Here is a 25369-nt window from a genome sequence, read left to right as displayed (position 1 = left end):
TCGATTCCTCACTTCAAATAAAAAGCACTGCAACTCCCTCCGATGTTTCCTTAACCTCTTGCAAGGGGAAGAATGGAAAGTTCTAGTTTCCTACCTAGCATAGGGGCTAGGAAACCACTGGAGCGCTGTTACTTTTCCCAGACAACTGTTGGCCTATATCCTGTGCAATTATCCAATGTGTGCATAACCTTTCAAGGTAGGTACTTATTTATTTTGAAGTTTAGGCATTTTAGATTTCTTAGGTTTAAATGTGACATGAAATGGTAGGGGGAGGAATTGTATTATAGACAATTAAAACAATAGTCCACTGACCATAAAGCATGTATTTGTAGATCCTTAAATTAAGAGGAAATGGCCAACCAGCGTAGGTCAATGATGGAAAGTCTAGCTTAGAAACTGGATTCAGTACATCTAGCCTCTAATGATAGACATAGTTTGAAAATGTTTATACAAATGTTTTTCCAACAGAGATCACTGCATAGTAATCAGCCTCGGGTACAGCCAGAAGAGCGTGGCTACTGCAAAAAAAATGGATGAATGCTGGAATTTCTATTATATGCTAATTTGTGAATATCCAACCACAAATTACTGGATCAGGCACTCCTCAATTGGCTCTACTCAGTGCTCATAAGGTCACAATGCAAGACTAAATTTATGTGGCTGTTTACATGGGAAAATAAACCCATGTTTTGTTAGTGTGCCTGGTTCTTGAACTAGAAGACAGCATATGCCCTAGAATCAAATTTACTTCTGCACTAAAAAGAGGCCGTTGGAAACATTGTCCTTTATTCCATGAAATGATCACACTATGAGCCCAACTTTCAATTTACATAGTTTTATTTGAAAAGAGAACTGGATACATTTGTATTATAGCTTTGGAGTGCTGTGTATTCTATTTACAACTGTTGTACATTTACAGCATTTATAAACACATTCAAAAATGAACTCATCTTTTGTATTAATGCTTTGAAATGTCTACATTTACTTTGGGGGAATGTGTCTCAAATTAGAAAGAAATCAAATATTTATCTTTGGGCGAGTCAACTTAGTGTAAAAGTTTTCAAAAATGAAAATAGATACTGGGCGGAGGGACAGAAAGCCAAAGAGATGATTTTGTGGATTTTCTTTGGACACATTCCCACCTAGTCACGTCAATTTAAAGTTTAAAAAATGCAGGTTAAAAAGAGTACAAAATTAGTTGAATGGAATGAATTAATTTACAAACATTATTATAGCAAACTGAGCTATACAACCCCCTGCCCCAACACCGTGCACCAATATTAAATGATAAAGTAACATTTCAAAATACAGTGGCAAGTACACTTGCAACCTCAGAAGTTGATCAGTGCAATATTACAGCAAATTAAAATTAAAAAATCAGATCTGCCTCATGCACTCATGGAGTTTTCAACATGGTGAAAACTGGGCTGCCCATAAATGTGTTACAGCAGCAGTGCATTGTCCATTAACAGAACCAAACAGATTCTTGGAACTTATGGTCAATATCAGCTCAGTGGCATAAAAGGACTGCAGCAGCTCAGGAAAGGGACAATCTGCACGACAGCCTTATTTTCTTTAAAATGGGTTAACAGTCTGCATCACGTGTTCCAATGAGGTTATCCAACAAAGACATTTGTTGAATACTATCATGTTGTGCCCACAATTCCATAACCGGTAAGAATTGTAAAACATTCACCTTGGGTAGGGACAATGATTCGTAAACTGGCATTGCTATGTTAGGGATTCATGCCAAATACAAACAGGTACATTTTATTCTTATTCTGCATCGGAAGGGAAATGAACAGCTCCTGCATTTCATTTCCAGAGTCTGATGTTTTAGATTTGAGGGACTGGTTGACTTTAATGCCTATCTGATTTACTGCAAAGCTTACTCAAACTTTCCATTGCCACAAAATCTGAATAAACCTCAACATGGCTGATCCAAGTACACAAGTTCCATACATACTTTTACCAATTTAAGAGTAACTTAGCAAACATGCATGGACCAAGATTCCACTGTGCTAGAACTTAAACAGTCAGTTCAGTGAACGCATCCTCAATAATGTTAAGGTTGATTTTGGCAGCAAAGGAGATATGATATTGTTTTTTTAAAATGCATAACAAGGCACATATTCAAACACCAAAATAGCACATCCAACACACGTCTTAAAAATAAATATTAGTTTTGGGATGAATTGGAAGCAGAATCGGAAAGAGACAGGATCAAACATTTTTAAAATTCTAATGCAAGAAATCAACTACTTCAGAACAACAGTCTCTGTACATTTTTAAAAATAGTAGGGCCCAAATGCATAAATACATCAAGAACATAGTCAAACCCTGTCGCCATTTAAAAAAAAAAATTCGAGTACCTAATTAAGGGCCAATTTAGCATGGCCAATCCACCTAGCCTGCACATCTTTGGGTTGTGGGGGTGAAACCCATGCAAACACGGGGAGAATGGGCAAAATCCACACGGACAGTGACGCAGAGCCGGGATCGAACCTGGGACCTCAGTGCCGTGAGGCTGCAATGCTAACCACTGCACCACCATGCTGCTCTTCCCTGTCGCCATCTTAAAGAAATGCCCACACATGTCATGCAACATTATGTTACATCACTCCAATTATAAGTAACCAGTCTAGCTTTTTGAAAATCTAAAAAGATCTTTTGGAAACTTAACATGGTCCATAATATTGATCAAATCTAGTCTTAATCTTACTTTGTCTCAAGCTAGGCTTTTCAATGGACAATTAATTGTCACCAAAATAACATACACATTGTCGCCCATATAAGTGATGAGTTGCAGGAGATGGAAAGAAATACCACTGATTATATGGCATTAACAATTTGACATTTGATTACATTTCCCAGTCAACCACATAAATTAGCGACCAAAGAACTTAAAATAAATTGTGTGAAATCATATCACATCCAGTCAGGATCATCATCACAATCACATGCAATTTTGGAAGTTAATTCCATTACAATATTTTTTTAAATTAAGAATAGTCTTCATGTACGATTTTCTTTATACACCAAAATGGTACATAGCGCAGATAAAACTAGATGTGATTGAACAAAATGACAGAAAATAGAAGGTTTGTTCAATTATTGTTTTTCCAATTAAGGGGCAATTTAGCATGGCCAATACACCTACCCTGCACATGTTTGTGTTTGGGGGGGGGGGGGGGGAAAGAGAGGAGGGTGAGACCCATGCAGACCCTGGGAGAATGTGCAAACTTGACACTGACAGTGGCCTGGGGTCAGGACCGAACCCAGGTCCTCAGTGGCGTGAGGCAGCAATGCTAACCACTGTGCCACGCAGGTTTGTTCAAGTAGCTTCAATTAAAAACCGAACTTGGGAATTATAACATATTCCATACTACCCTACTGGATTCTACTCGATGGCTGCAATCCAAAAAAAATCACTAAAATAAAACTGGAAACTAGTAAATACATAATGCACAGGAGAAAATTAGCCTTTTAACTGCAATTCCTACTGTTAAGTGGGTAAATTTATTATTGATTGATAATTACAAACCAGATGCAGCATATCCCTATTTAAAAACCAAATTCAAAATGAGTTGAGAATTTCAACTTCAATAAATCTTATTTGGGCAAATGAAGCAAGATGTACTTACATTTGAAACAATTTGAGGAGGATTCTTGGGTTCTGGTGCAGAACATTCAGGAAATCGCTATAATAACATGATTATACCAAGCATTTTACAAAGAAACAGAGCCATTTTTGTTTTCAAGTTTTTTTTGTTAAAATCATTCTCTTAGTATCTGGATAACATGTTGCGCATGACCACCATGGTTGGATGATCAATGTAACAATTGTACAGGTTGCCAGCAGTACTGCAACTATTGCAAAAAATACAGCAATGATTGAGATAAGGGGGGGGGGGGGGGGGGGGAGGAGGAAGCATCAGGGCTGTTTGATGTTAACCCCAAACATTGGTGGAAGGCTGCCGCACTTCATTCTAGCAGCAAAAATGAGCAAAGAGCAGTGAAACATTTTAAATTTCTACAAAATTTGCATATATATGTTGTGAAGTTGCAATGCATAAACTGGCAAAGCAAATGGAAAAAAATTCCTGAACTTTTAATTTTGACACATCGTTTCTGAGGGTGTGCAGGTTTCATGTTTTAAAAAAAAACAAAATCAAACTATTGCGGCAGATTCTCTCGTTCCTCTCTCTTCAACAATAGCTTCAGGGTTATCCTGCTGCATCTGAACTACTGTCTCTTCATTGATTCCATCCTCAGCCTCGCTGCTATCTCCCTCTTCCTCCTCATATTCCGATGACTCCACTGCTTCTTGGCGAGATCGAGATTCTGACATGGTACCAAAAGAGTGAGCACTGGTGGAGGCCAGTGATGACCTCAGCAAAGGTGTGTTCTCGGAGGCATCGTCGTTTTCTTCATGGCTGCTGTCTACATCATCAGTTTCCGAATCAGATTCTCCCTGAGATGCCACCACCTTCTGTTTGCAGACAGGGCAGGTCTTCTTTGTTCTCGTCAGCCATGGGTCCACACATTTACAGTGGTATGCTAGGTACATGAATTAGGGGGAAACCAAAAAATTAATTATGACATTTGCAAACTACTACAGTAATTAACAATTTCACCATCTAATATCGTTGTGCTGGAAATTTGCTTGTTACAGGATCAAGTACTTGCTCACCATGTGAACAGGGCAGGATGCGAAGCTTGTCACCTTCTTCATACTCATCCAAACAAATAGCGCACACCTCATATTCATCACCTGCCGCAACAAAAAGGAATGGTTATGCTTTACTGCTCTATGATGACATGTTACTTGTGCAAGGCTGTTTGAACATGAACTATTATATTAAAAATGTCTGAATAGTCACTAATAGGCATTCAACCTTTCTCAGGATTTATTTAACAAGCTGAGTGACATTCTGTTTATACAGCAGATCCTCTCTTGGGGCACAATGAATAGAACCAGACAGCACACAGTGACATTTAATCTCTAGGCCTAATTGCAAATTTCCAGCTATCTTGTGCTCCTTGCTGGTGTATACGACAAAAATCATTTAGGTAAATAGTGGGTACGCCACACCTAAAGGGCCAGGCCTAGCTGCCTCTTCTAACAATAGAAATATGTGATACTCTAACTGTTCCCCACTAGCCATTAATCAAACTACGATTGCCAACAGTCAAAATACTGCAGATGCTGGAAATCGAAAATAAAAATAATGCTGGAAATAGTCAGCAAATCTGGCTTCATGTATCAAAGATGAAGAGCTATTGACCTTTCATCAGACTGACTGTGAACTCTCCCACCCCCAATTCCTTTGCAAACCCCAAGAGATGAGTGGCTGAAACACAATGCATGTTAGTAAATCTGATAACTTCACATAATCGGTCTCCAATAGTCTGTAAGCTTGAGAAATTCCCGCTTTGTTTAAATGCTGGTGCAAATTTAGCTGCAGCAAACATTGATGAATTTGCTTCCAAATTTAGCTAAAATATAGCATTTGGCTACCAGTCTTATGAAAAGGTGAGAAATTTCACTGTGGATCTTTTATTAATTTTTACAGGGTGTGGGTGTCGCTGGCTAGGCCATTTGTTCCCCACCTGCCCGGGCCCGAGAAGGTGGTGGTGAGCTGCCGACCTGAACCACTGCAGCCCATGTGATGCAAGTACACCCACAGTGCTATTAGGGAGGAAGTTCCAGGGTTTTGGCAGCAATGTGATGCAATATAATTCTTGCATCTCATATCAGTGTTTGCACTTCTAAACAGAGCCTTCTTACAGAAAAAAAAAACATTTCGAGGTGCTGCAACATTATTTCAAGAAACGTTCAGGAGTCAAGCAGTACAGAAACCCCCAAATACGGAGGTAACATTCCTTTCTTGTTCTTTGGAGTTTCTCTTTTGGCAAAGACACCAGCTTCTTTTAAAAATTATTCAATGATATCACTTCAAAATTGCCTAAAAATATACAAATACCGTGACATGCTGGATAATGACCACTTGTCCACAAATTTAAAACAAAGGTTCTGGAGAAAGCCTCTTAATGCAACAATTAAGAAATCTACACAATAAAGCTTTTAGGCTTTAGGCAAACAAATAGGCTAGAAAAAGTAAACGGGCAATTAGGTTAACTGAAAAGAAACCACTTCAAAAGTTTCCCACATATTAAATCCTTCATCTTATAGATCTTTGAACTTGGCATGCTGAGTGTTTAAAGGGTTGAATGGCTGCAGATGGGAAGACCTGTTCAACGACCCCCATCCCAGGAAAGACCCCTGACCTGAGCCCTTCCAGCTAATTTCAAGCAACCCGACCCCCACCTTTTACGAAGGAGCACCCTCGACACCCTGGAGGCAAGGGAGCATACCTACCATCCCTCAGGAGGGCATGCCACCAGGTTGGCACTGCCAAGTCACTTGAGGGGGGGGGGGGGGGGGGGCTTCAGTGATCAGGGTGGGAGGACCTTGCCAGCAATTGGTAGGGGGCGCTGCAGTGACATTTTGGGACCTGTCAGAGAGATTAGGACCAGCAAGAACCCCGATGTGCCATTGAATGGCACGGAAAACTTGATCCTGGGTAAAACATTTTCAGAGTGCCACGTTGAGTTCGCTCCTAGCACCAGCAGGAATCACTGTTTTTCCCCCTGATGGGAGCACTTAGTTTCCAATCGGAAGAATCTCATCCAAGGTGTGTTGATGCAAGGGATGACACATTTAATAAGCTCCAAAATTTGCCCGCTCCAACTCTCCTCAAACAAAGCTATTAATCTTTTAAAAAATCACTTGTACAAAAAGAGACACAAGCATGGATACAAATATTACTGCAAACTGGAAAATTTATAGCTAGGCAATTTCCTTTCGATCACGCGAACTCGCATCCCATCCTCCTGCTGCCTTGGGGAAGCGGGCAGCATAATCAAAGACCCCTCCCACCCCGGGTTATTCTCTCTTTCAAGGGGTAGGAGATACAAAAGTCTGAGAACACGCACTAACAGATTGAAAAACAACTTCATCCCCACTGTTACCCGACTTCTGAATGTCCCTCTTATGGACTGATCTGATCTCTTCACACATCTTCTCTACTGAGTAGTACTGCACTCCATATGCTTCACCCGTGCCTGTGTCTATATATTTACATTGCGTATTTACGAATGTCCTATGTTTTTTTCATGTATGGAACGATCTAGCACGGTAGTGCAGTGGGTATCATGGTTCACAGCTCCAGGATCCCAGGTTCGATTCCCAGTATGGGTCAATGTCTGTGCGGAGCCTGCACGTTCTCCCCATGTCTGCGTAGGTTTCCTCCGGGTGCTCTGGTTTCCTCCCACAAGTCCCGAAAGACGTGCTGTTAGGTAATTGGACATTCTGAATCTGCCTGTGTACCCGAACAGGCACCGGAATGTGGCGACGAGGGACTTTTTGCAGTCATTTCATTGCAGTGTTAATGTAAGCCTACTTGTGACAATAAAGATTATTATCTGTCTGGACTGCACGCAGAACAATACTTTTCACTGTACCTCAAATCTTTCAGATACCATAGCTGGTTTCTCAGCCTTGGACAATGCTCCATTTTAGCGATGCTGCCATTTTAATTGGTGACAAATTAATTCAAGGAACAACTGAAGAAAAGTTGCAGATAAAGGTCAGTGTGACCGTTTCTGAAAGTCTAACAAATTTAAACGGTTGATGTGACAAGAATATTCCCAGGTTACTCATTAATACAAGACCCAGACTTGGATGAAGTGACTTGCATACATTAGATCACCCACTGAAAGTTTAGCATTGGATCAAAATGATTCACAGGTGTCAGCTTGGCACAGTGATATTACTCTCACATCAAGTAAACGGTCATGTATTCATGGTTTTGGAGGTCAGAATAGTTGAGACATTTCCTTTCATTTTATTTCTGGGGTCTGGCTTCAACTCACCTAACCTGATGAAAATCATCTGTTGGCTGTTCGAGATAGAGTTTCAACAGTTTTTAAAACTAGGAATGTGACCGTCAAAAGAATCTTATCCAAAATCTCTGTAGATTCCACACTTGTCCAGATCTCAAGTTCTATACTGCAGTTATTAAAGCTGCCATTTCACTTTTACTCCTTAACATTGAACGCGGGGTGTTCCAAATAAAATAAATTACAATTGCCTCAAAATTTTATTTCTTTGTTTCTTTAAAAAAAAATCAATATTGATTGAAAAGAATGGATGCAAGAGACAGTCATTCCACAGTGTGTTAGGACATAAACTTCCTTGAATCTGAAATAGCAAATCTGCAAAGTTGGTTGAGGATTTATCATGTGAGCAAGTGGTTACAACACAACATGGAACAGGAAGGCGGCACATCCACTAACCAGAGAATGGCTTTTTGCACAAGGAATTAACAAATTGAGATGATATTTTACCATCCAATCCAGTTTTATACCTAGCATCAAGGTGAAGGAAGAAGTGACAACACCAGTAATAGCCACAATCCACTCGGAAACAGCTAAACCAGTGCAAAAGGTTGGGGAACGCTGAACACGAGTTACACCCAAAGGCACTTGCGCTCATTTTTCCATGATTATTTATATTGGTTCTTAGAATGCTGGATCAGACTCCATGGCCCCCAGATTGCACTGGTTCAAGAGGACTCTTCGAATTGCGGTAATTTTCTCAGACACATTGGCACCAAGAGTAAGTCTTAAAAGGTTTTTGGTATCCAAAAATAATTAGTTGCGAGGATCCACACATTGTGGTCGGATAGCATGGATTATTGTACAAACACATCTGGTTCACTAATGACCTTTAGGGAAATAAATTTGCCATCCTTAATCAGTCTGGTGTACATGCGACTCCAGACTTAAAGCAATGAGGCCAACTCTTAGCTGCCTTCTGAAAGAGCGTGAAGGGCCTAACAAGTCACAGTTGCATCATCGTGAAAAGAGATAAGTATGAAAGCGGGCCTTTCCAGTCTAGTTGATCTCAAAATCTCCCTCACAAAAATCTGCCAAAATTGGGAGAATTGCCCCTCAGATTAGGCTAGCAACTGCCTGCCAGAATCTCACTCACTGAATCATACTTCCAGCTAACATTCCAGACTCCTCGGTCATTGGGATACAACCTGCTTCCATGGCAGATCCACCAGAGGTGGCAGAATAGCGGTGTGCATTCAGAGGATGTGGCACCAGGTCAAACATGGACACGGAAACCTCATGCCAATTATCATTCAGCATCCTCCATCAGCTGATCAATGAGCACTCTAAAGCTGAACACCAATTGGAAAGGCAGCAAGGGCAGAGCACATACTCTGCGAGGAGCACTTCAATTTCCATCATCCTACCGACTGAGCCCTGAAGGAGAGATATTTGCTAGACTGGGTCTGCGGCAGGTGGTGAGACAACCAACACAAGAGGAAATTCTCTCTGATCTCACCTATCCACTTGCCTCAGTAAAAACAAAAACTCCTCAACCATATCTACTTTTACATACACTTTACATCCTTTTTGGTAGCACAGTAGTTAGCACTGTTGCTGCACAGCACCAGGGTGCCAGGTTCGATTCCCAGCTTGGGTCACTGTCTGTATGGAGTCTGCACGTTCCCCCTGTCTCTGCGTGGGTTCCCTCCGGTTTCCTCCCACAAGTCCCGAAAGGCGTGCTTGTTAGGTAATTTGAACATTCGGAATTCTCCCTCAGTGTACTGGAATGTGATGACTGGGGGCTTTTCACAGTAACTTCATTGCAGTGTTAATGTCAGACTACTTGTGACAATAAAGATTATTAAAGAAATGGCCGCATCACAAGAGCTACAATAACTGCTTCCGAGAATGATGGAGCACAATTTTCTTGTGCAGAGAATACTATGCTGCACTAAAACCTCCAATCATAGATACATTTAAACTACCCAAAGAACTTTTACCTTATAATTAGAGAATCACATATGCAGTTGATGGATGCCATATTGCTTACAGGAAATTGACTTGGGATATTGCGACCCCAGTCAGTGTAGGGTCCTTCAACTCTGGTATGAAAATTGTATTTTAATAGTCATAGGTGTATATTTATACACCTATTTTGTTACTTGAAACAATCATACAGCGCATACATCACTTTTGTAACAGATGGCAGCATGGTGGGGCAGTGGTTAGCACTGCTGCCTCACGACGCTGAGGTCCCTGGTCACTGTCCATGTGGAGTTTGCGCATTCTACCAGTGTCGTGTCGGCTAGGTGGATTGGCCATGCTAAATTGTCCCTTAAAAAAAAACATTTGTATCTGACCTCAGAAAGTAACTGCACCAAACAATTTCAAGATAAGCTACCTTTTCTCCCCCCACTAAATATTGTCTGAAAATATTTTACAATCAGCTTCTGGTTCCTTTTTACATAGTCTCTCTCTCCCCCCCCCAGAAAAAAAAACTATTTAAATCATTGCATTTTCAAACCTTGATTACTGCAATGATGTTCAAAACTTTACCCAAATAGGAAAGATTGGCAAAGTTGGGTGGTGCGCAGTTTTGTATAAATTAAGAACTCTTCTGGCGTCGCCTCGTACTTACTGGAATTGGAAACAATGGGGTTGGCAAGCAGTAATGGAAGGTTGCAAAGATTCTTTCGTCAGAGTCCCGTTATGATGAATTACTCACTGGGAGAAATGAATAACATTACCAGTTTTAGCAGATACATAACTGTTGGAAGCAGCTACTAAACAAAAGGCCTAAGTGCTGACATTAAACCCATTAGAACACGCAGCCAAACTGAGCTCAGGAGGAAGGGGAATGGATAAACACAGCTTTTGATAAAATATGAAAGGAAGAATACGTTCATGTTTGTACCAAGAATGTTGCTACCTGAATAACCCCCGTTAACTCTGGATGAATGCAGAGTTCTACTGTAAAGATGCACAGCAATCAAAATATCCAGGCCTTCATCGGTCACAGCAGCACATTTTTAAACTTCGGGGCATGATTCGGTCAGTTTCATGACTACATTCTGGATACCATCTGCGAGGTACAAATGGTTGCATATTCCATTTGGTGTTACTCTAGAAGGCTATCAGCATAGACAGCATGAGATAGTCAATGATCTTCCAGCAGTGGAAGTGATCGTTGAGGATCTGCCAGTCTATGGAAGTGCAGATATGATGTAAGAATATTGCAGACCATGATCAGGATATAGTGAGATTGTTAAAGAAGGTTTCCCAGATACACCTGAAGCTGAACAAGAAAAAAAAACAGCAACTGAAGATGACTGAGGTACGTAGGTCTGAGTTAAAGTATATTGGTCATGTCCTGACAGCGAAGAGATGTCACTCTGAATCTAATAAGGCGAGAGTTGTAGGAGATGCAACAACCAACAATAGTTTGGATTTGTGAACTTGCCGCCACAATAGTTATATGGCCACTCCATTCTAGCCTAATTGCTGAGAGGCAGTTATCTGTCAATCACCTGAGGCCTGTTTAGGGGCACATTGTATTCTTCTCTTTGAAGTTAAGGTATTTTTTGAGTCATCGATTAGCTGAGGTCTACATAAAAGACAGATTGAGAGCGCACTCAGTAAGCTCGCACTTTTCAAGGACACACATCCTGAGTGAGACTCATCCAGAGTGGGATTGCAACTTGGTAATTTAGTGCAGTGAGGTAAATCAGGGAAGGTAAGTGGAAAATCTAATTCTGCTGTTTTTTAGTTAAAAGTGCAGTGTGTAGCTTCGTGTCTGATTGGTTGAAGCTGCCCCCACCCTAATTGCTGAGAGGCAGTTATCTGTCAATCACCTGAGGCCTGTTTAGGGGCACATTGTATTCTTCTCTTTGAAGTTTAGGTATTTTTTGAGTCATCGATTAGCTGAGGTCTGCATAAAAGACAGACAGAGAGCTCACTCAGTAAGCTCGCACTTTTCAAGGACACACATCCTGAGTGAGACTCATCCAGAGTGGGATTGCAACTTGGTAATTTGGTGCAGTGAGATAATTCGGTGCAGAATGTAAGGAGGTGCTTTTTAACCCTGGTAAGTGACTGGTAAGTAGTTTTTCTTTTCATTGTCTAATTTATTTATTTTTATTTTGAAATTGTTGTTGTATAAGTTTACCTAAGGTTTAAGACATGGCAGGAGATCCCAGACCCGTGTCATGCTCCTCGTGTGCGATGTGGGAGCTCAGGGACACGTCCACTGTCCCTGGCTCTTTCACGTGCAAGAAGTGTGTTCAGTTGCAGCTCTTGTTAGACCGCTTGACGGCTCTGGAGCTGCGGATGGACTCACTTTGGAGCATCCGCGATGCTGAGGAGGTCGTGGATAGCACGTTTAGCGTGTTGGTCACACCGCAGGTGAAAGTTACTGAGGGAGATAGCAAATGGGTGACCAAAAGACAGAGCAAGAGTAGGAAGGCAGTGCAGGTGTCCCCTGCGGTCATCTCCCTGCAAAACAGATATACCGCTTTGGATACTGTTGAGGGAGATGGCTCACTAGGGGAAGGCAGCAGAGGCCAGGTTCATGGCACCGTGGCTGGCTCTGCTGCACAGCAGGGCAGGAAGAAAAATGGCAGGGCTATAGTGATAGGGGACTCGATTGTAAGGGGAATGTGGCAGGGGGATGGGAACCGATGCAGGAAGTTGGAAGGTAGTAAAACAGGGACAGAAGCAAAAGGAAGTAAGGGGAAAAGTGCAAGGCAGAGAAGACATAGTCAAAAATCTAAAAGGGCGACAGTACATGGTACAGTGACTGAAGGGAGCTCAGTGAATAGGCCCAGTAATAACAAAAGGAATAAAACTGGAGATGTTAAGATTCAAAACAGAGGTAAAAAAACCAACATAAGTGTACTTTACCTGAATGCTCGTAGTATTCGGAATAAAGTAAATGAGTTGATGGCACAAATCATCGTAAATGACTATGATTTAGTGGCCATTACTGAAACATGGTTAAAGGATGGTCATGACTGGGAGTTAAATATCCGAGGGTATCAAACTATTCGGAAGGACAGAGTGGATGGTAAGGGAGGTGGTGTTGCTCTGTTATTTAAGGATGGCACAAATCATCGTAAATGACTATGATTTAGTGGCCATTACTGAAACATGGTTAAAGGATGGTCACGACTGGGAGTTAAATATCCGAGGGTATCAAACTATTCGGAAGGACAGAGTGGATGGTAAGGGAGGTGGTGTTGCTCTGTTATTTAAGGATGACATCCGGGCAATAGTAAGGGATGACATCGGTGCTATGGAGGATAAGGTTGAATCCATTTGGGTGGAAATCAGGAATAGTAAGGCGAAAAAGTCACTGATAGGAGTAGTCTATCGGCCACCAAATAGTAACGTTATGGTGGGGCAGGCAATAAACAAAGAAATAACTGATGCATGTAGAAATGGTACAGCAGTTATCATGGGGGATTTTAATCTACATGTCGATTGGTTTAACCAGGTCGGTCAAGGCAACCTTGAGGAGGAGTTTATAGAATGTATCCGCGATAGTGTCCCAGAACAGTATGTAATGGAACCTACGAGGGAACAAGCGGTCCTAGATCTTGTCCTGTGTAATGAGACAGGATTGATTCATGATCTCATAGTTAGGGATCCTCTCGGAAGGAGCGATCACAATATGGTGGAATTTAAAATACAGATGGAGGGTGAGAAAGTAAAATCAAATACTAGTGTTTTGTGTTTAAACAAAGGAGATTACAAGGGGATGAGAGAAGAACTAGCTAAGGTAGACTGGGAGCTAGGACTTTATGGTGGAACAGTTGAGGAGCAGTGGAGAACCTTCCAAGCGATTTTTCACAGTGCTCAGCAAAGGTTTATACCAACAAAAAGGAAGGACGGTAGAAAGAGGGAAAATCGACCGTGGATATCTAAGGAAATAAGGGAGAGTATCAAATTGAAGGAAAAAGCATATAAAGTGGCAAAGATTGCTGGGAGATTAGAGGACTGGGAAATCTTTAGGGGGCAACAGAAAGCTACTAAAAAAGCTATAAAGAAGAGTAAGATAGAGTATGAGAGTAAACTTGCTCAGAATATAAAAACAGACAGTAAAAGTTTTTACAAATATATAAAACAAAAAAGAGTGGCTAAGGTAAATATTGGTCCTTTAGAGGATGAGAAGGGAGTTTTAATAATGGGAAATGAGGAAATGGCTGAGGAACTGAACAGGTTTTTTGGGTCGGTCTTCACAGTGGAAGACACAAATAACATGCCAGCGACTGATAGAAATTAGGCTATGACAGGTGAGGACCTTGAGAGGATTGTTATCACTAAGGAGGTAGTGATGGGCAAGCTAATGGGGCTAAAGGTAGACAAGTCTCCTGGCCCTGATGGAATGCATCCCAGAGTGCTAAAAGAGATGGCTAGGGAAATTGCAGATGCACTAGTGATAATTTACCGAAATTCACTAGACTCTGGGGTGGTCCCGGTGGATTGGAAATTAGCAAACGTGACACCACCGTTTTAAAAAAAAGGAGGTAGGCAGAAAGCAGGAAATTATAGGCCAGTGAGCTTAACTTCGGTAGTAGGGAAGATGCTGGAATCTATCATCAAGGAAGAAATAGCGAGCCATCTGGATAGAAATTGTCCCATTGGGCAGACGCAGCATGGGTTCATAAAGGGCAGGTCATGCCTAACTAATTTAGTGGAATTTTTTGAGGACATTGCCAGTGCAGTAGATAATGGGGAGCCGATGGATGTGGTATATCTGGATTTCCAGAAAGCTTTTGACAAGGTGCCACACAAAAGGTTGCTGCATAAGATAAAGATGCATGGCATTAAGGGTAAAGTAGTAGCATGGATAGAGGATTGGTTAATTAATAGAAAGCAAAGAGTGGGGATTAATGGGTGTTTCTCTGGTTGGCAATCAGTAGCTAGTGGTGTCCCTCAGGGATCCGTGTTGGGCCCACAATTGTTCACAATTTACATAGATGATTTGGAGTTGGGGACCAAGGGCAATGTGTCCAAGTTTGCAGATGACACTAAGATGAGTGGTAAAGCGAAAAGTGCAGAGGATACTGGAAGTCTGCAGAAGGATTTGGATAGGTTAAGTGAATGGGCTAGGGTCTGGCAGATGGAATACAATGTTGACAAATGTGAGGTTATCCATTTTGGTAGGAATAACAGCAAACGGGATTATTATTTAAACGATAAAATATTAAAGCATGCCGCTGTGTAGAGAGACTTGGGTGTGCTAGTGCATGAGTCACAGAAGGTTGGTTTACAGGTGCAACAGGTGATTAAGAAGGCAAATGGAATTTTGTCCTTCATTGCTAGAGGGATGGAGTTTAAGACTAGGGAGGGTATGTTGCAATTGTATAAGGTGTTAGTGAGGCCACACCTGGAGTATTGTGTTCAGTTTTGGTCTCCTTACTTGAGAAAGGACGTACTAGCACTGGAGGGTGTGCAGAGGAGATTCACTAGGTTAATCCCAGAGTTGAAGGGGTTGGATTATGAGGAGAGGTTGAGTAAACTGGGACGGTACTCATTGGAATTTAGAAGGATGAGGGGGGATCTTATAGAAACATTTAAAATTATGAAGGGAATTGATAGGATAGATGCGGGCAGGTTGTTTCCACTGGCGGGTGGAAGCAGAACTAGGGGACATAGCCTCAAAATAAGGGGAAGTAGATTTAGGACTGAGTTTAGGAGGAACTTCTTCACCCAAAGGGTTGTGAATCTATGGAATTCCTTGCCCAGTGAAGCAGTAGAGGCTCCTTCATTACATGTTTTTAAGGTAAAGATAGATAGTTTTTGAAGAATAAAGGGATTAAGGGTTATGGTGTTCGGGCCGGAAAGTGGAGCTGAGTCCACAAAAGATCAGCCATGATCTCATTGAATGGCGGAGCAGGCTCGAGGGGGGGCCAGATGGCCTACTCCTGCTCCTAGTTCTTATGTTCTTCTTCCATTCAGTTTCTGGATGGTAGCCCCCCCCCCCCCCCCCCCCCCCCCCAGGATATTGCTAGTGGGGGATTCAGTAATGGTAATGCCATTGAATGTGAAGGGAAGATGGTTAGATTCTCTTTAGTTGCAACAGGAACAAAGAGATCGCAGAGCTGATCGAGCATTTCTCCAAACACCAGTACTGAGCCAAGGAGGCCAACTACAAGGGAATCGGACCAGCTCTTCCTCTTGCTGACTGACAGCGGGCACAAAAACAACAACAGGCTGCAGCTGGACTTTACATTTGATTCCTCCACCCCTCAAGGTGGCGTTGGAGCATGGTGACTCTCTGCAAGCTCTCCCATGCAGAACCTCTTCCTCAATCTTTTATAACCGTTATTACAGTTATGTAATAATAATAATCATCTTTATTGTCACACGTAGGCTGACATTAACACTGCAATGAAGTTTCTGTGAAATGCCCCTAGTCGTCACATTCCAGCGCCTGTTTGGGTACACTGAGGGAGAATTCAGAATGTCCAATTCACCTAACAGCACGTCTTTTGGGACTTGTGGGAGGAAACCCACACAGACACGGGGAGAATATACAAAACCCGCACAGACAGCGACCCAAGCCGGGAATCGAACCCGAGAACCTGGCGCGGTGAAACAACAGAGCTAACCACTATGCTACCGTGCTGCCCTATGTTCTATAATTATTAAAGCATGTTCTATATATTTATGCATGTAGTGATCTGCCAGAACTGTACGCAGAACAATATAATTCACCGTACTTGATACACATGACAATAAATAAATAAAATAAATCTAAATCAAAGTTTGAATTCAGAGTATGAACATCCACGCAAAGTATGTACAGTGGTATTGGGGCACAGAACAAGCAGCAGCTTTTATTCACATCTTACAACATTGAGGCATGAAGTCACCCTGCAGTGTGATGCTAGCAAAACAGGACTTGAAGCAACCCTCATTCAGCAAGGATGCATGTGAATCCTCAGTGTTAAAGCAAACTGAATGATGCTCTGCACAGATTGAGAAAGAGTGCCTGGTTATTTTCTTTGCTTGTGAGCATTTTACCAGTAGCTGTTTGGGATAGAGAAAATTAAAGTAGAATGTGACCACAAACCACTTCAAAGCATTTTCTCAAACCATTTCTATCTGCTCCAAAGCTTCTGCAAAGGGTGGTGTTTCACTTCAAAATGATATATTTGTAAATGAAGTATAGGCAAGGGAAGCAGATGTACATTACCAACATACTGTTGAGAGCTGCAGTCCCTTAGAAGGAAACGGGATGATGCTCGTATAGAACGTGAAGTCTTCCAGATTCAACGGGAAGCAACATTGTGACATGCTCTGGAAGGCATCAAGCCAGGAGAGATATTAAATCTGACAGACAAGCATCTTGTTCACATCAAGCAAACTATGCAACAAGATGCAACTCTCCAAGTGCTACAGGAAGTAGTGATGAAAGGATGGCCTGAAACTAACAAGGGCGTGTTGCTGTACGAGTGTGTATTGGGCAGACAGAAATGAAGTGATTGCCCAAGATGGCATTGTGTGCAAAGAAACTAGAATCATCATCCCTGAAAAGATCAGGAGAGATGCGCTGAAGTACAGCCATGTAAACCATAGAGGAATCGACACTAGCCTGAAGGAGGAAAGGGAAGTGCTGTACGAGCCCAACATGAGCATTCAAATTAAGGATCACGTCAGCCAGTGTAATGCTGATAATGAAGATCAAGCTAAGCAAACTGAAAAGTTACTTGTGACTCAAAACATCACAGACAGATAATGAAAGAAGCCAGAAATAGACTTATTTACACTGAGGGGACTGATCATCTTGTCACCATTGGCTACTTTTTGGAGTTAGACCAGCTGATCCCAACAACTACCAGTGAGACCATAGAATGCCTGAAAGCACACTTCAGTTGTCAGGGCATTCTTGACACTGTGATGAGTGACAATGGCACTCAGTTCACAAATGAAGAATTCATGTGCTTCATGAATGATTGGGAAATTTAGGGCAGCACGGTTGCGCAGCAGTTAGCATTGCTGCCTCACGGCGCCGAGGTCCCAGGTTCGATCCCGGCTCTGGGACACTGTCAGTGTGGAGTTTGCACATTCTCCCCGTGTTTGCGAGGGTTTCACCCCTACAACTCAAAAGATGTGAAAAGTAGGTGGATTGGCCACACTGAATTGCCCCTTAATTGGAAAAAATGAATTGGGTACTCTAAATTTATTTTAAAAAATGAATGATTGGGAAATTTAATACGACATAGCATCTCAAAAATCCGAGGCAGCATTGAAAATTGTCAAAAGGATGATTTTAAAAAGGTAGGTCCAGCACGGTGTGTACAAGGCAATATGGGTTGATTAACACTTTTTTTCTACAAATTTAGAATACCCAATTATTTTTTTTCACAATTAAGAGGCAATTTAGCGTGGCCAATCCACCTACCCTGCGCATCTTTTTTTAAAAAAATAATTTTTATTGAAAAATTTTGATTTTATACAAATTTTGACACACATAGAACAGTACAGCACAGAACAGGCCCTTCGGCCCTCAATGTTGTGCCGAGCCATGATCACCCTACTCAACCCACGTATCCACCTTATACCCGTAACCCAACAACCCCCCCCCCTTAACCTTACTTTTATTAGGACACTACGGGCAATTTAGCATGGCCAATCCACCTAACCCGCACATCTTTGGACTGTGGGAGGAAACCGGAGCACCCGGAGGAAACCCACGCACACAGGGGGAGGACGTGCAGACTCCACACAGACAGTGACCCAGCCGGGAATCGAACCTGGGACCCTGGAGCTGTGAAGCATTTATGCTAACCACCATGCTACCCTGCTGCCCCTTAGTAAAGGGCACCTTAGTAAAACACCGAATAAGGCACCTTACACCTTAGTAAAATACCGAAAATAACAATAATATTAACAACCATATACATTCGCCCCACCTCCATGAACAACACAGCATTTTTAACAACAACGCAAATTAACACACTATAAAGTTACAGAATAGACACTACAATAGTGCACCCCCCCCACCCCCCCGGGTTGCTGCTGCTATTGGCCAAGTTACCTATGAGCCAGGAAGTCCAGAAAAGGCTGCCATCGTTTATAGAACCCTTGTATTGATCCTCTCAGGGCAAATTTGACCTTTTCCAATTTTATAAATCCCGCCATGTCACTGATCCAGGTCTCCACGCTTGGGGGCCTTGCATCCTTCCACTGTAACAGAATCCTTCGGCGGGCTACGAGGGACGCAAAGGCCAGGACACCGGCCTCTTTCGCCTCCTGCACTCCCGGCTCTACCGCAACTCCAAAGATCGCAAGTCCCCACCCTGGTTTGACCCTGGATCCAACCACCCTCGACACCATCCCCGCCACCCCCTTCCAGAATTCTTCCAGTGCTGGGCATGCCCAGAACATATGGGCGTGGTTCGCTGAACTCCCCGAACATCTGGTGCACCTATCCTCACCCCCAAAGAACTTACTCATCCTGGTCCCGGACATGTGGGCCCGGTGCAGCACCTTAAATTGGATGAGACTAAGCCTTGCACATGAGGAGGAAGAGTTAACTCTCTCCAAGGCATCCGCCCAAGTCCCGTCCTCTATCTGCTCCCCGAGTTCCTCCTCCCATTTAGCCTTCAGCTCCTCCACTGACGACTCCTCCACCTCCTGCATTACCGTATAGATGTCAGACACCTTCCCCTCTCTGACCCACACCCCCAAAAGCACTCTGTCCATCGTCCCCTGCGAGGGCAGCAAAGGGAATCCCTCTACCTGTCGCCTAGCAAACGCCTTTACCTGCAGGTATCTGAACATGTTCCCTTGGGGAAGGCCAAATTTATCTTCCAGTTCCCCAAGGCCCGCAAACCTCCCGCCAATAAACAGGTCCCTCAATTTGCCCTTTGCCAACCCCTAAATCCCCCATCCGTGTTCCCCGGGATGAACCGATGGTTGCCACCCAGTGAAGCCTCCAACGAGCCCCCTGTTTCCCCCCGATGCCGTCTCCACTGTCCCCAGATTCTTAGGGTCGCCGCCACCACCGGGCTCGTGGTAAACCTCTTAGGGGAGAGCGGCAACGGTGCCGTTGCCATGGCACCCAGGCTCGTACCTCTACATGACGCCATCTCCATTCTTTTCCACGCCGCCCCTCCCCCCTCCATCACCCATTTACACACCATTGACACATTGGCTGCCCAATAGTACCCCAGAAGGTTGGGCAGCGCCAGCCCGCCTCTATCCCTTCCTCGCTCCAGGAACACCCTCTTCACTCTCGGAGTCCCATGTGCCCACACAAAGCTCAAAATACTGCTAGTCACTCTCCTAAAGAAGGCCCTGGGGATAAAGATGGGCAGGCACTGAAAGAGGAACAAGAACCTCGGAAGCACCGTCATTTTGACGGACTGCACCCTCCCCGCCAACGACAATGGCAGCATGTCCCACCTCTTGAACTCCTCCTCCATCTGATCTACAAGTCTGGTGAAGTTATGCTTGTGAAGAGTCCCCCAGTCCCTGGCCACCTGCACCCCCAGGTACCTAAAGCTCTCCCCTGCCCGCCTAAGCGGGAGCCTACCAATTCCTTCCTCCTGGTCTCCAGGGTGCACCACAAACACCTCGCTCTTGCCTAAATTTAATTTATAACCTGAAAAGGTCCCAAACTCAGCTAGCAACTCCATCACTCCCGGCATCCCTCCCACCGGGTCCGCCACATACAGTAACAGGTCGTCGGCATACAACGACACCCTATGTTCCTCTCCACCTCGCACCAAGCCTCTCCACCTCTCTGAATCTCTCAACACCATCGCCAGCGGCTCGATTGCCAGTGCAAACAACAAGGGGGACAGGGGGCAACCCTGCCTGGTCCCTTGGTAAAGCCGGAAGTACTCCGACCTCCTCCTATTCGTGGCCACGCGCGCCATCGGGGCCTCATATAGCAGCCTCACCCATCTAATAAACCCTTCACCAAATCCAAACCTCCCCAACACCTCCCATAGGTACCCCCACTCCACTCTATCGAAGGCCTTCTCCGCATCCAGCGCCACCACTATCTCTGCCTCCCCCTCAATCGCCGGCATCATGATGACATTCAGCAATCTCCGCACATTCGTGTTCAGCTGCCTTCCCTTCACAAAACTTGTCTGGTCCTCGTGCACAACCCCGGCACACAGTCCTCTATCCTGGTGGCCAGGATTTTTGCCAGCACCTTAGCATCCACGTTGAGGAGAGATATGGGCCTGTATGAACCACACTGCTGGGGGTCCTTGTCCTTCTTTAAAATTAACGAGATCAGCGCCCGTGACATCGTCGGGGGCAAAGTCCCCCCTTCCCATGCTTCATTGAGTGTTCGCACCAGCAAGGGGCCCACCAGGTCCACAAACTTTTTATAAAATTCCACCGGGAACCCATCCGGCCCCGGTGCCTTCCCTGACTGCATCTGCCCGATCCCCTTAACTAGCTCCTCCAGCTCAATCGGCGCACCCAGCCCCTCAACCTTCTCCTCCTGCACCTTCGGGAAAGAAAGCCTGTCAAGGAACCTCTCCATTCCCCCCCTCTCCCCCGTTGGCTCCGACCGGTACAGTTCCCCGTAAAAGTCCTTGAAGACCTCATTCACCTCTACCCCCTTCCGCACCACATTCCCACTCTTGTCTCTCACTCCAGCAATCTCCTTAGCCGCATCCCGCTTACGGAGCTGATGAGCCAGCATCCTACTCGCCTTTTCACCATGTTCGTACACTGCCCCTTGTGCCTTCCTCCACTGTGCCTCCGCCTTTCTAGTGGTCAGCATTTCAAATTTAGCCTGCAAGCTGCGCCTCTCCCCCAACAGTCCCTCCTCTGGTGCCTCTGCATACCTTCTGTCCACCTCCAGCATCTTTCCCACCAGTCTATCCCTCTCACTCCTCTCCCTATGTGCTCAGATGGATATCAGCTCCCCACGAATTACTGCCTTCAGGGCTTTCCAGACCATCCCCACCTGAACCTCCCCCGTATCATTCACCTCAAGGTACCCCTCAATAATTGCCCGGACCCTCCTACACACGGTAGGAGCACGGTGGCATGCTAGGGCATCCTAGGGCAGCACGGTAGCATGGTGGTTAGCATAAATGCTTCATAGCTCCAGGGTCCCAGGTTCGATTCCCGGCTGGGTCACTGTCTGTGCGGAGTCTGCACGTCCTCCCAGTGTGTGCGTGGGTTTCCTCCGGGTGCTCCGGTTTCCTCCCACAGTCCAAAGATGTGCGGGTTAGGTGGATTGGCCATGCTAAATTGCCCGTAGTGTCCTAATAAAGTAAGGTTAAGGGGGGGTTATTGGGTTACGGGTATAGGGTGGCTACGTGGGTTTGAGTAGGGTGATCATGGCTCGGCACAACATCGAGGGCCGAAGGGCCTGTTCTGTGCTGTTCTATCTATCTCTACCTCCTCCTCCGCCAACAACCCCACATCCAACCGCCACAACGGACGTTGGTCTCGCACCTCTCCCATCTCCAACTCTATCCAATGCGGAGCGTGGTCGGAGATTGCGATGGCCGAATACTCGGCCTCCTCCACTCTCGGAATCAGTCCCCTACTTACCACGAAGAAATCTATCCGAGAGTAGACCCTATGTACGTGGGAGAAGAAAGAGCACTCGCGTGCCCTCGGCCTCACAAACCTCCATGGATCCACTCCACCCATCTGATCCATAAACCCTCTCAGTACCTTGGCCGCCGCCGGCCTCCTACCCGTCCTAGAGCTGGACCGATCCAGTGAAGGATCCAACACCGTATTAAAGTCCCCCCCTATGATCAGACCTCCCGCCTCCAGATCCGGGATCCGTCCCAACATACGCCTCATAAAGCCCGCATCGTCCCAATTTGGGGCATACACACTAGCCAGTACCACCTTCTCTCCTTGTAGCCTGCCCCTAACCATCACATACCTACCCCCCTTATCCACCACCACCTCCGATGCCTCAAACAACACATTTTTCCCCACCAGAATCGCCACTCCCCGGTTCTTCACATCCAACCCAGAATGGAAAACCTGCCCCACCCATCCCTTCCTCAGGCGGACCTGGTCCCCCACCCTCAGGTGGGTCTCCTGAAGCATTGCCACATCTGCCTTTAGCCCCTTCAGGTGAGCCAGTACCCTCGACCGCTTCACCGGCCCATTCAACCCTCTCGCATTCCAAGTGACCAACCGGATCAGAGGGCGTCCCGCCGCCCTCCCCCATCGGCTAGCCATAGCCCGTCGACTGCCCGCCCCAGGCCAGCACCCCCTGCCCGACCCAGTCCCCATAGCGACAACACCTCACCTCTGTCCCCCCAGCCCCCCCCCCCAGCTCCTTCTTGACCCTACCAGCAGCAACCCGGTATTCCCCTTTCCCCCCTCCCTTCCCCCCCAGGCTAGGAACCCTCCCAGCCGCGAACCGTCCTCCATTGTACTTCCGTGGGTCAGCTAACTTCTGCTGACCCCGGAAACTCCCGCCAATAGCCCGACCCCTCCCGAAGTGGGATCATCCACCAATCTATCCCTCCTCCAGGCACCGCTCCAGCGCGGGGAAGAACCAGTTAAGGCCCCGCCTCCCCCGTCACCGTCTCCACCCCCCATCCCCGCAGCGCGGGAAACCAGAGGAAAGCCCGCGCTTTCGCACTGCCCTTCTGACGCAGCTCCCAAATATCAGCCCCCCTCCATACCCCCACTCCGACTTAGAATACAACAGACCCCCCCAACCCTCCCCACAAGATACACAGCCCAAACAATGCCCCACAGAACAAAAACAAAAACATAGCAGAACAACCCCTCCGTAAATAACCATATCAACATTGCAAAAGTACTAAAACAAGAAGAGAAAAAGAGAACACAGCAACAGCAGAATCCAGCACTAATATATTACAGCCGATTCGCAACCCTAAACCCCTAGTTCAAGTCCAGTTTCTCCGTCCGCATGAAGGCCCACGCCTCCTCCGGGGAATCGAAATAATAGCGCCGGTCCGAATAAGTTACCCAGAGGCGTGCGGGCTGCAACATTCCGAACTTTATCTTTTTTCTATAAAGCACCTCTTTCGGCCGATTAAATCCGGACCGCCGCTTAGCCACCTCCGCACTCCAATCCTGGTAGATCCGTACTACCCCATTCTCCCACTTGCTGCTCTTCACCTTCTTGGTCCAGCGCAGCACGCACTCCCGCACTCCTGAACCGGTGGAACCTCACCAGCACCGCACGTGGGGGTTCATCTTCCTTAGGCCTCCTGGCCAGCACCATGTGCGCTCCCTCCAGCTCCAAGGGCAGATGGAAAGACCCGGCCCCCACTAGCGAGTTCAGCATTACAGCCACGTAGGCTGCCAGGTCCGACCCCTCTAGCCCCTCCGCAAGGCCCAGGATCCGCAGGTTTTGCCGCCTCATGCGGTGATCAAGCTCCTCGAAGCGTTCCTGCCACTTCTTGTGGAGTGCCTCGTGCCCCTCCACCTTACTCACGAGGACCACGGCCTCCTCCTCTCGTTCAGTGGCCTGCGTCTGCAACTCCTTGATGGCAGCACCCTGGGTGGACTGAATCTCTGACAGCCTTCTGTTCGTTTCCTGCAGAGTGCTCAGCACCTCATCCTTGAATTCTTTAAAGCAGCGCAGGAGATCAGTTTGTTGCTCCTGGGCCCACAGCCTCCAATCCTCTGGGGCTCCTCCGGCAGCCATCTTGGATTCCTTCCGCCGTTTTTTCTGAGGAGCTGCTGCCGTTTTTTTCCCCTTTCCACTCCGAGTTCGAGGCATGGACTGTGGGGAAAGTTGTTCAGCACACCTTCCCCCACCGGGAGATGTCGAAAAATTTCCGTTTTGGGCTCTCAAAAGAGCCGAAAAGTCTCTTTAAAACGGGAGCTCCCAAATGTGTGGCTTCCTACTCCATCACAGCCACCGGAAGTCCTACCCTGCACATCTTTGGGTTGTGGGGGTGAAACCCACGCAGACACAAGGAGAATGTGCAAACTCCACACAGACATTGACCCAGGACCGGGATCGAGCCCAGGTCCTCAGAGGACTGCTAACCACTGCTGCCACCATGCTACCCTGAGAAACACAACTACTGAAGGCATGAAAAGCTCTCTAGTCTAGCGACTAATGCCAACTACACCCAGACTTCTTTTCCAGGAGTTAAAACGCTACTGAAGGCTTAAGTTGAATGAGTGACACGATGAAAGTGAAATTACAGAAAGCCAAATTTCATTTTGATAAACGTGTTAAATCAATGCCATGTTGAGAGTTGGAGAGCTGGTCATTGTGCAAACATGCCACACACTCATCAAAAGTCAACCAACCTGGAACTTGCGCAGAGCAGCTCTCACCTTGATTGTACACGGTGAAAGAGAGAACGATCAGATAGATTGTCACAACCACAGACATCTACTTTCACCCAGAGAAGCTGCTCCGTCACAGCAGACAGCTGTTGAGGAAGAGTTGATTTTGCCAAGTGAACAAAGAACCGAATAACCATCAACTTCAGAGATCAGCTGGTCCTCAACAGATCAG

General features: G+C 45.5%; 1 protein-coding gene across 1 annotated transcript in view; it reads right to left on the bottom strand.

The window, feature by feature from the left end:
- Positions 1-819: 819 nt before the first annotated feature.
- LOC119975519 (E3 ubiquitin-protein ligase RNF13-like) overlaps positions 820-25369 on the bottom strand; it is a 289560-nt gene continuing 265010 nt past the window's right edge. The window contains exons 9-10 of the mRNA XM_038815305.1: positions 4694-4774; positions 820-4560 (exon numbers count right to left, since the gene is read on the bottom strand). Of these exons, the coding sequence (XP_038671233.1) occupies positions 4172-4560; positions 4694-4774 (470 nt within the window). The 3' untranslated portion in view covers positions 820-4171. The remainder of the gene's footprint in view (positions 4561-4693; positions 4775-25369) is intronic.

This window comes from Scyliorhinus canicula, chromosome 13 (genome assembly GCF_902713615.1).
Source record: "Scyliorhinus canicula chromosome 13, sScyCan1.1, whole genome shotgun sequence".
Classification (NCBI taxonomy): Eukaryota; Metazoa; Chordata; class Chondrichthyes; order Carcharhiniformes; family Scyliorhinidae; genus Scyliorhinus; species Scyliorhinus canicula.
Note: the sequence above shows the minus strand (reverse complement) of the source record. Positions and strands in the feature narration are given on the sequence as shown.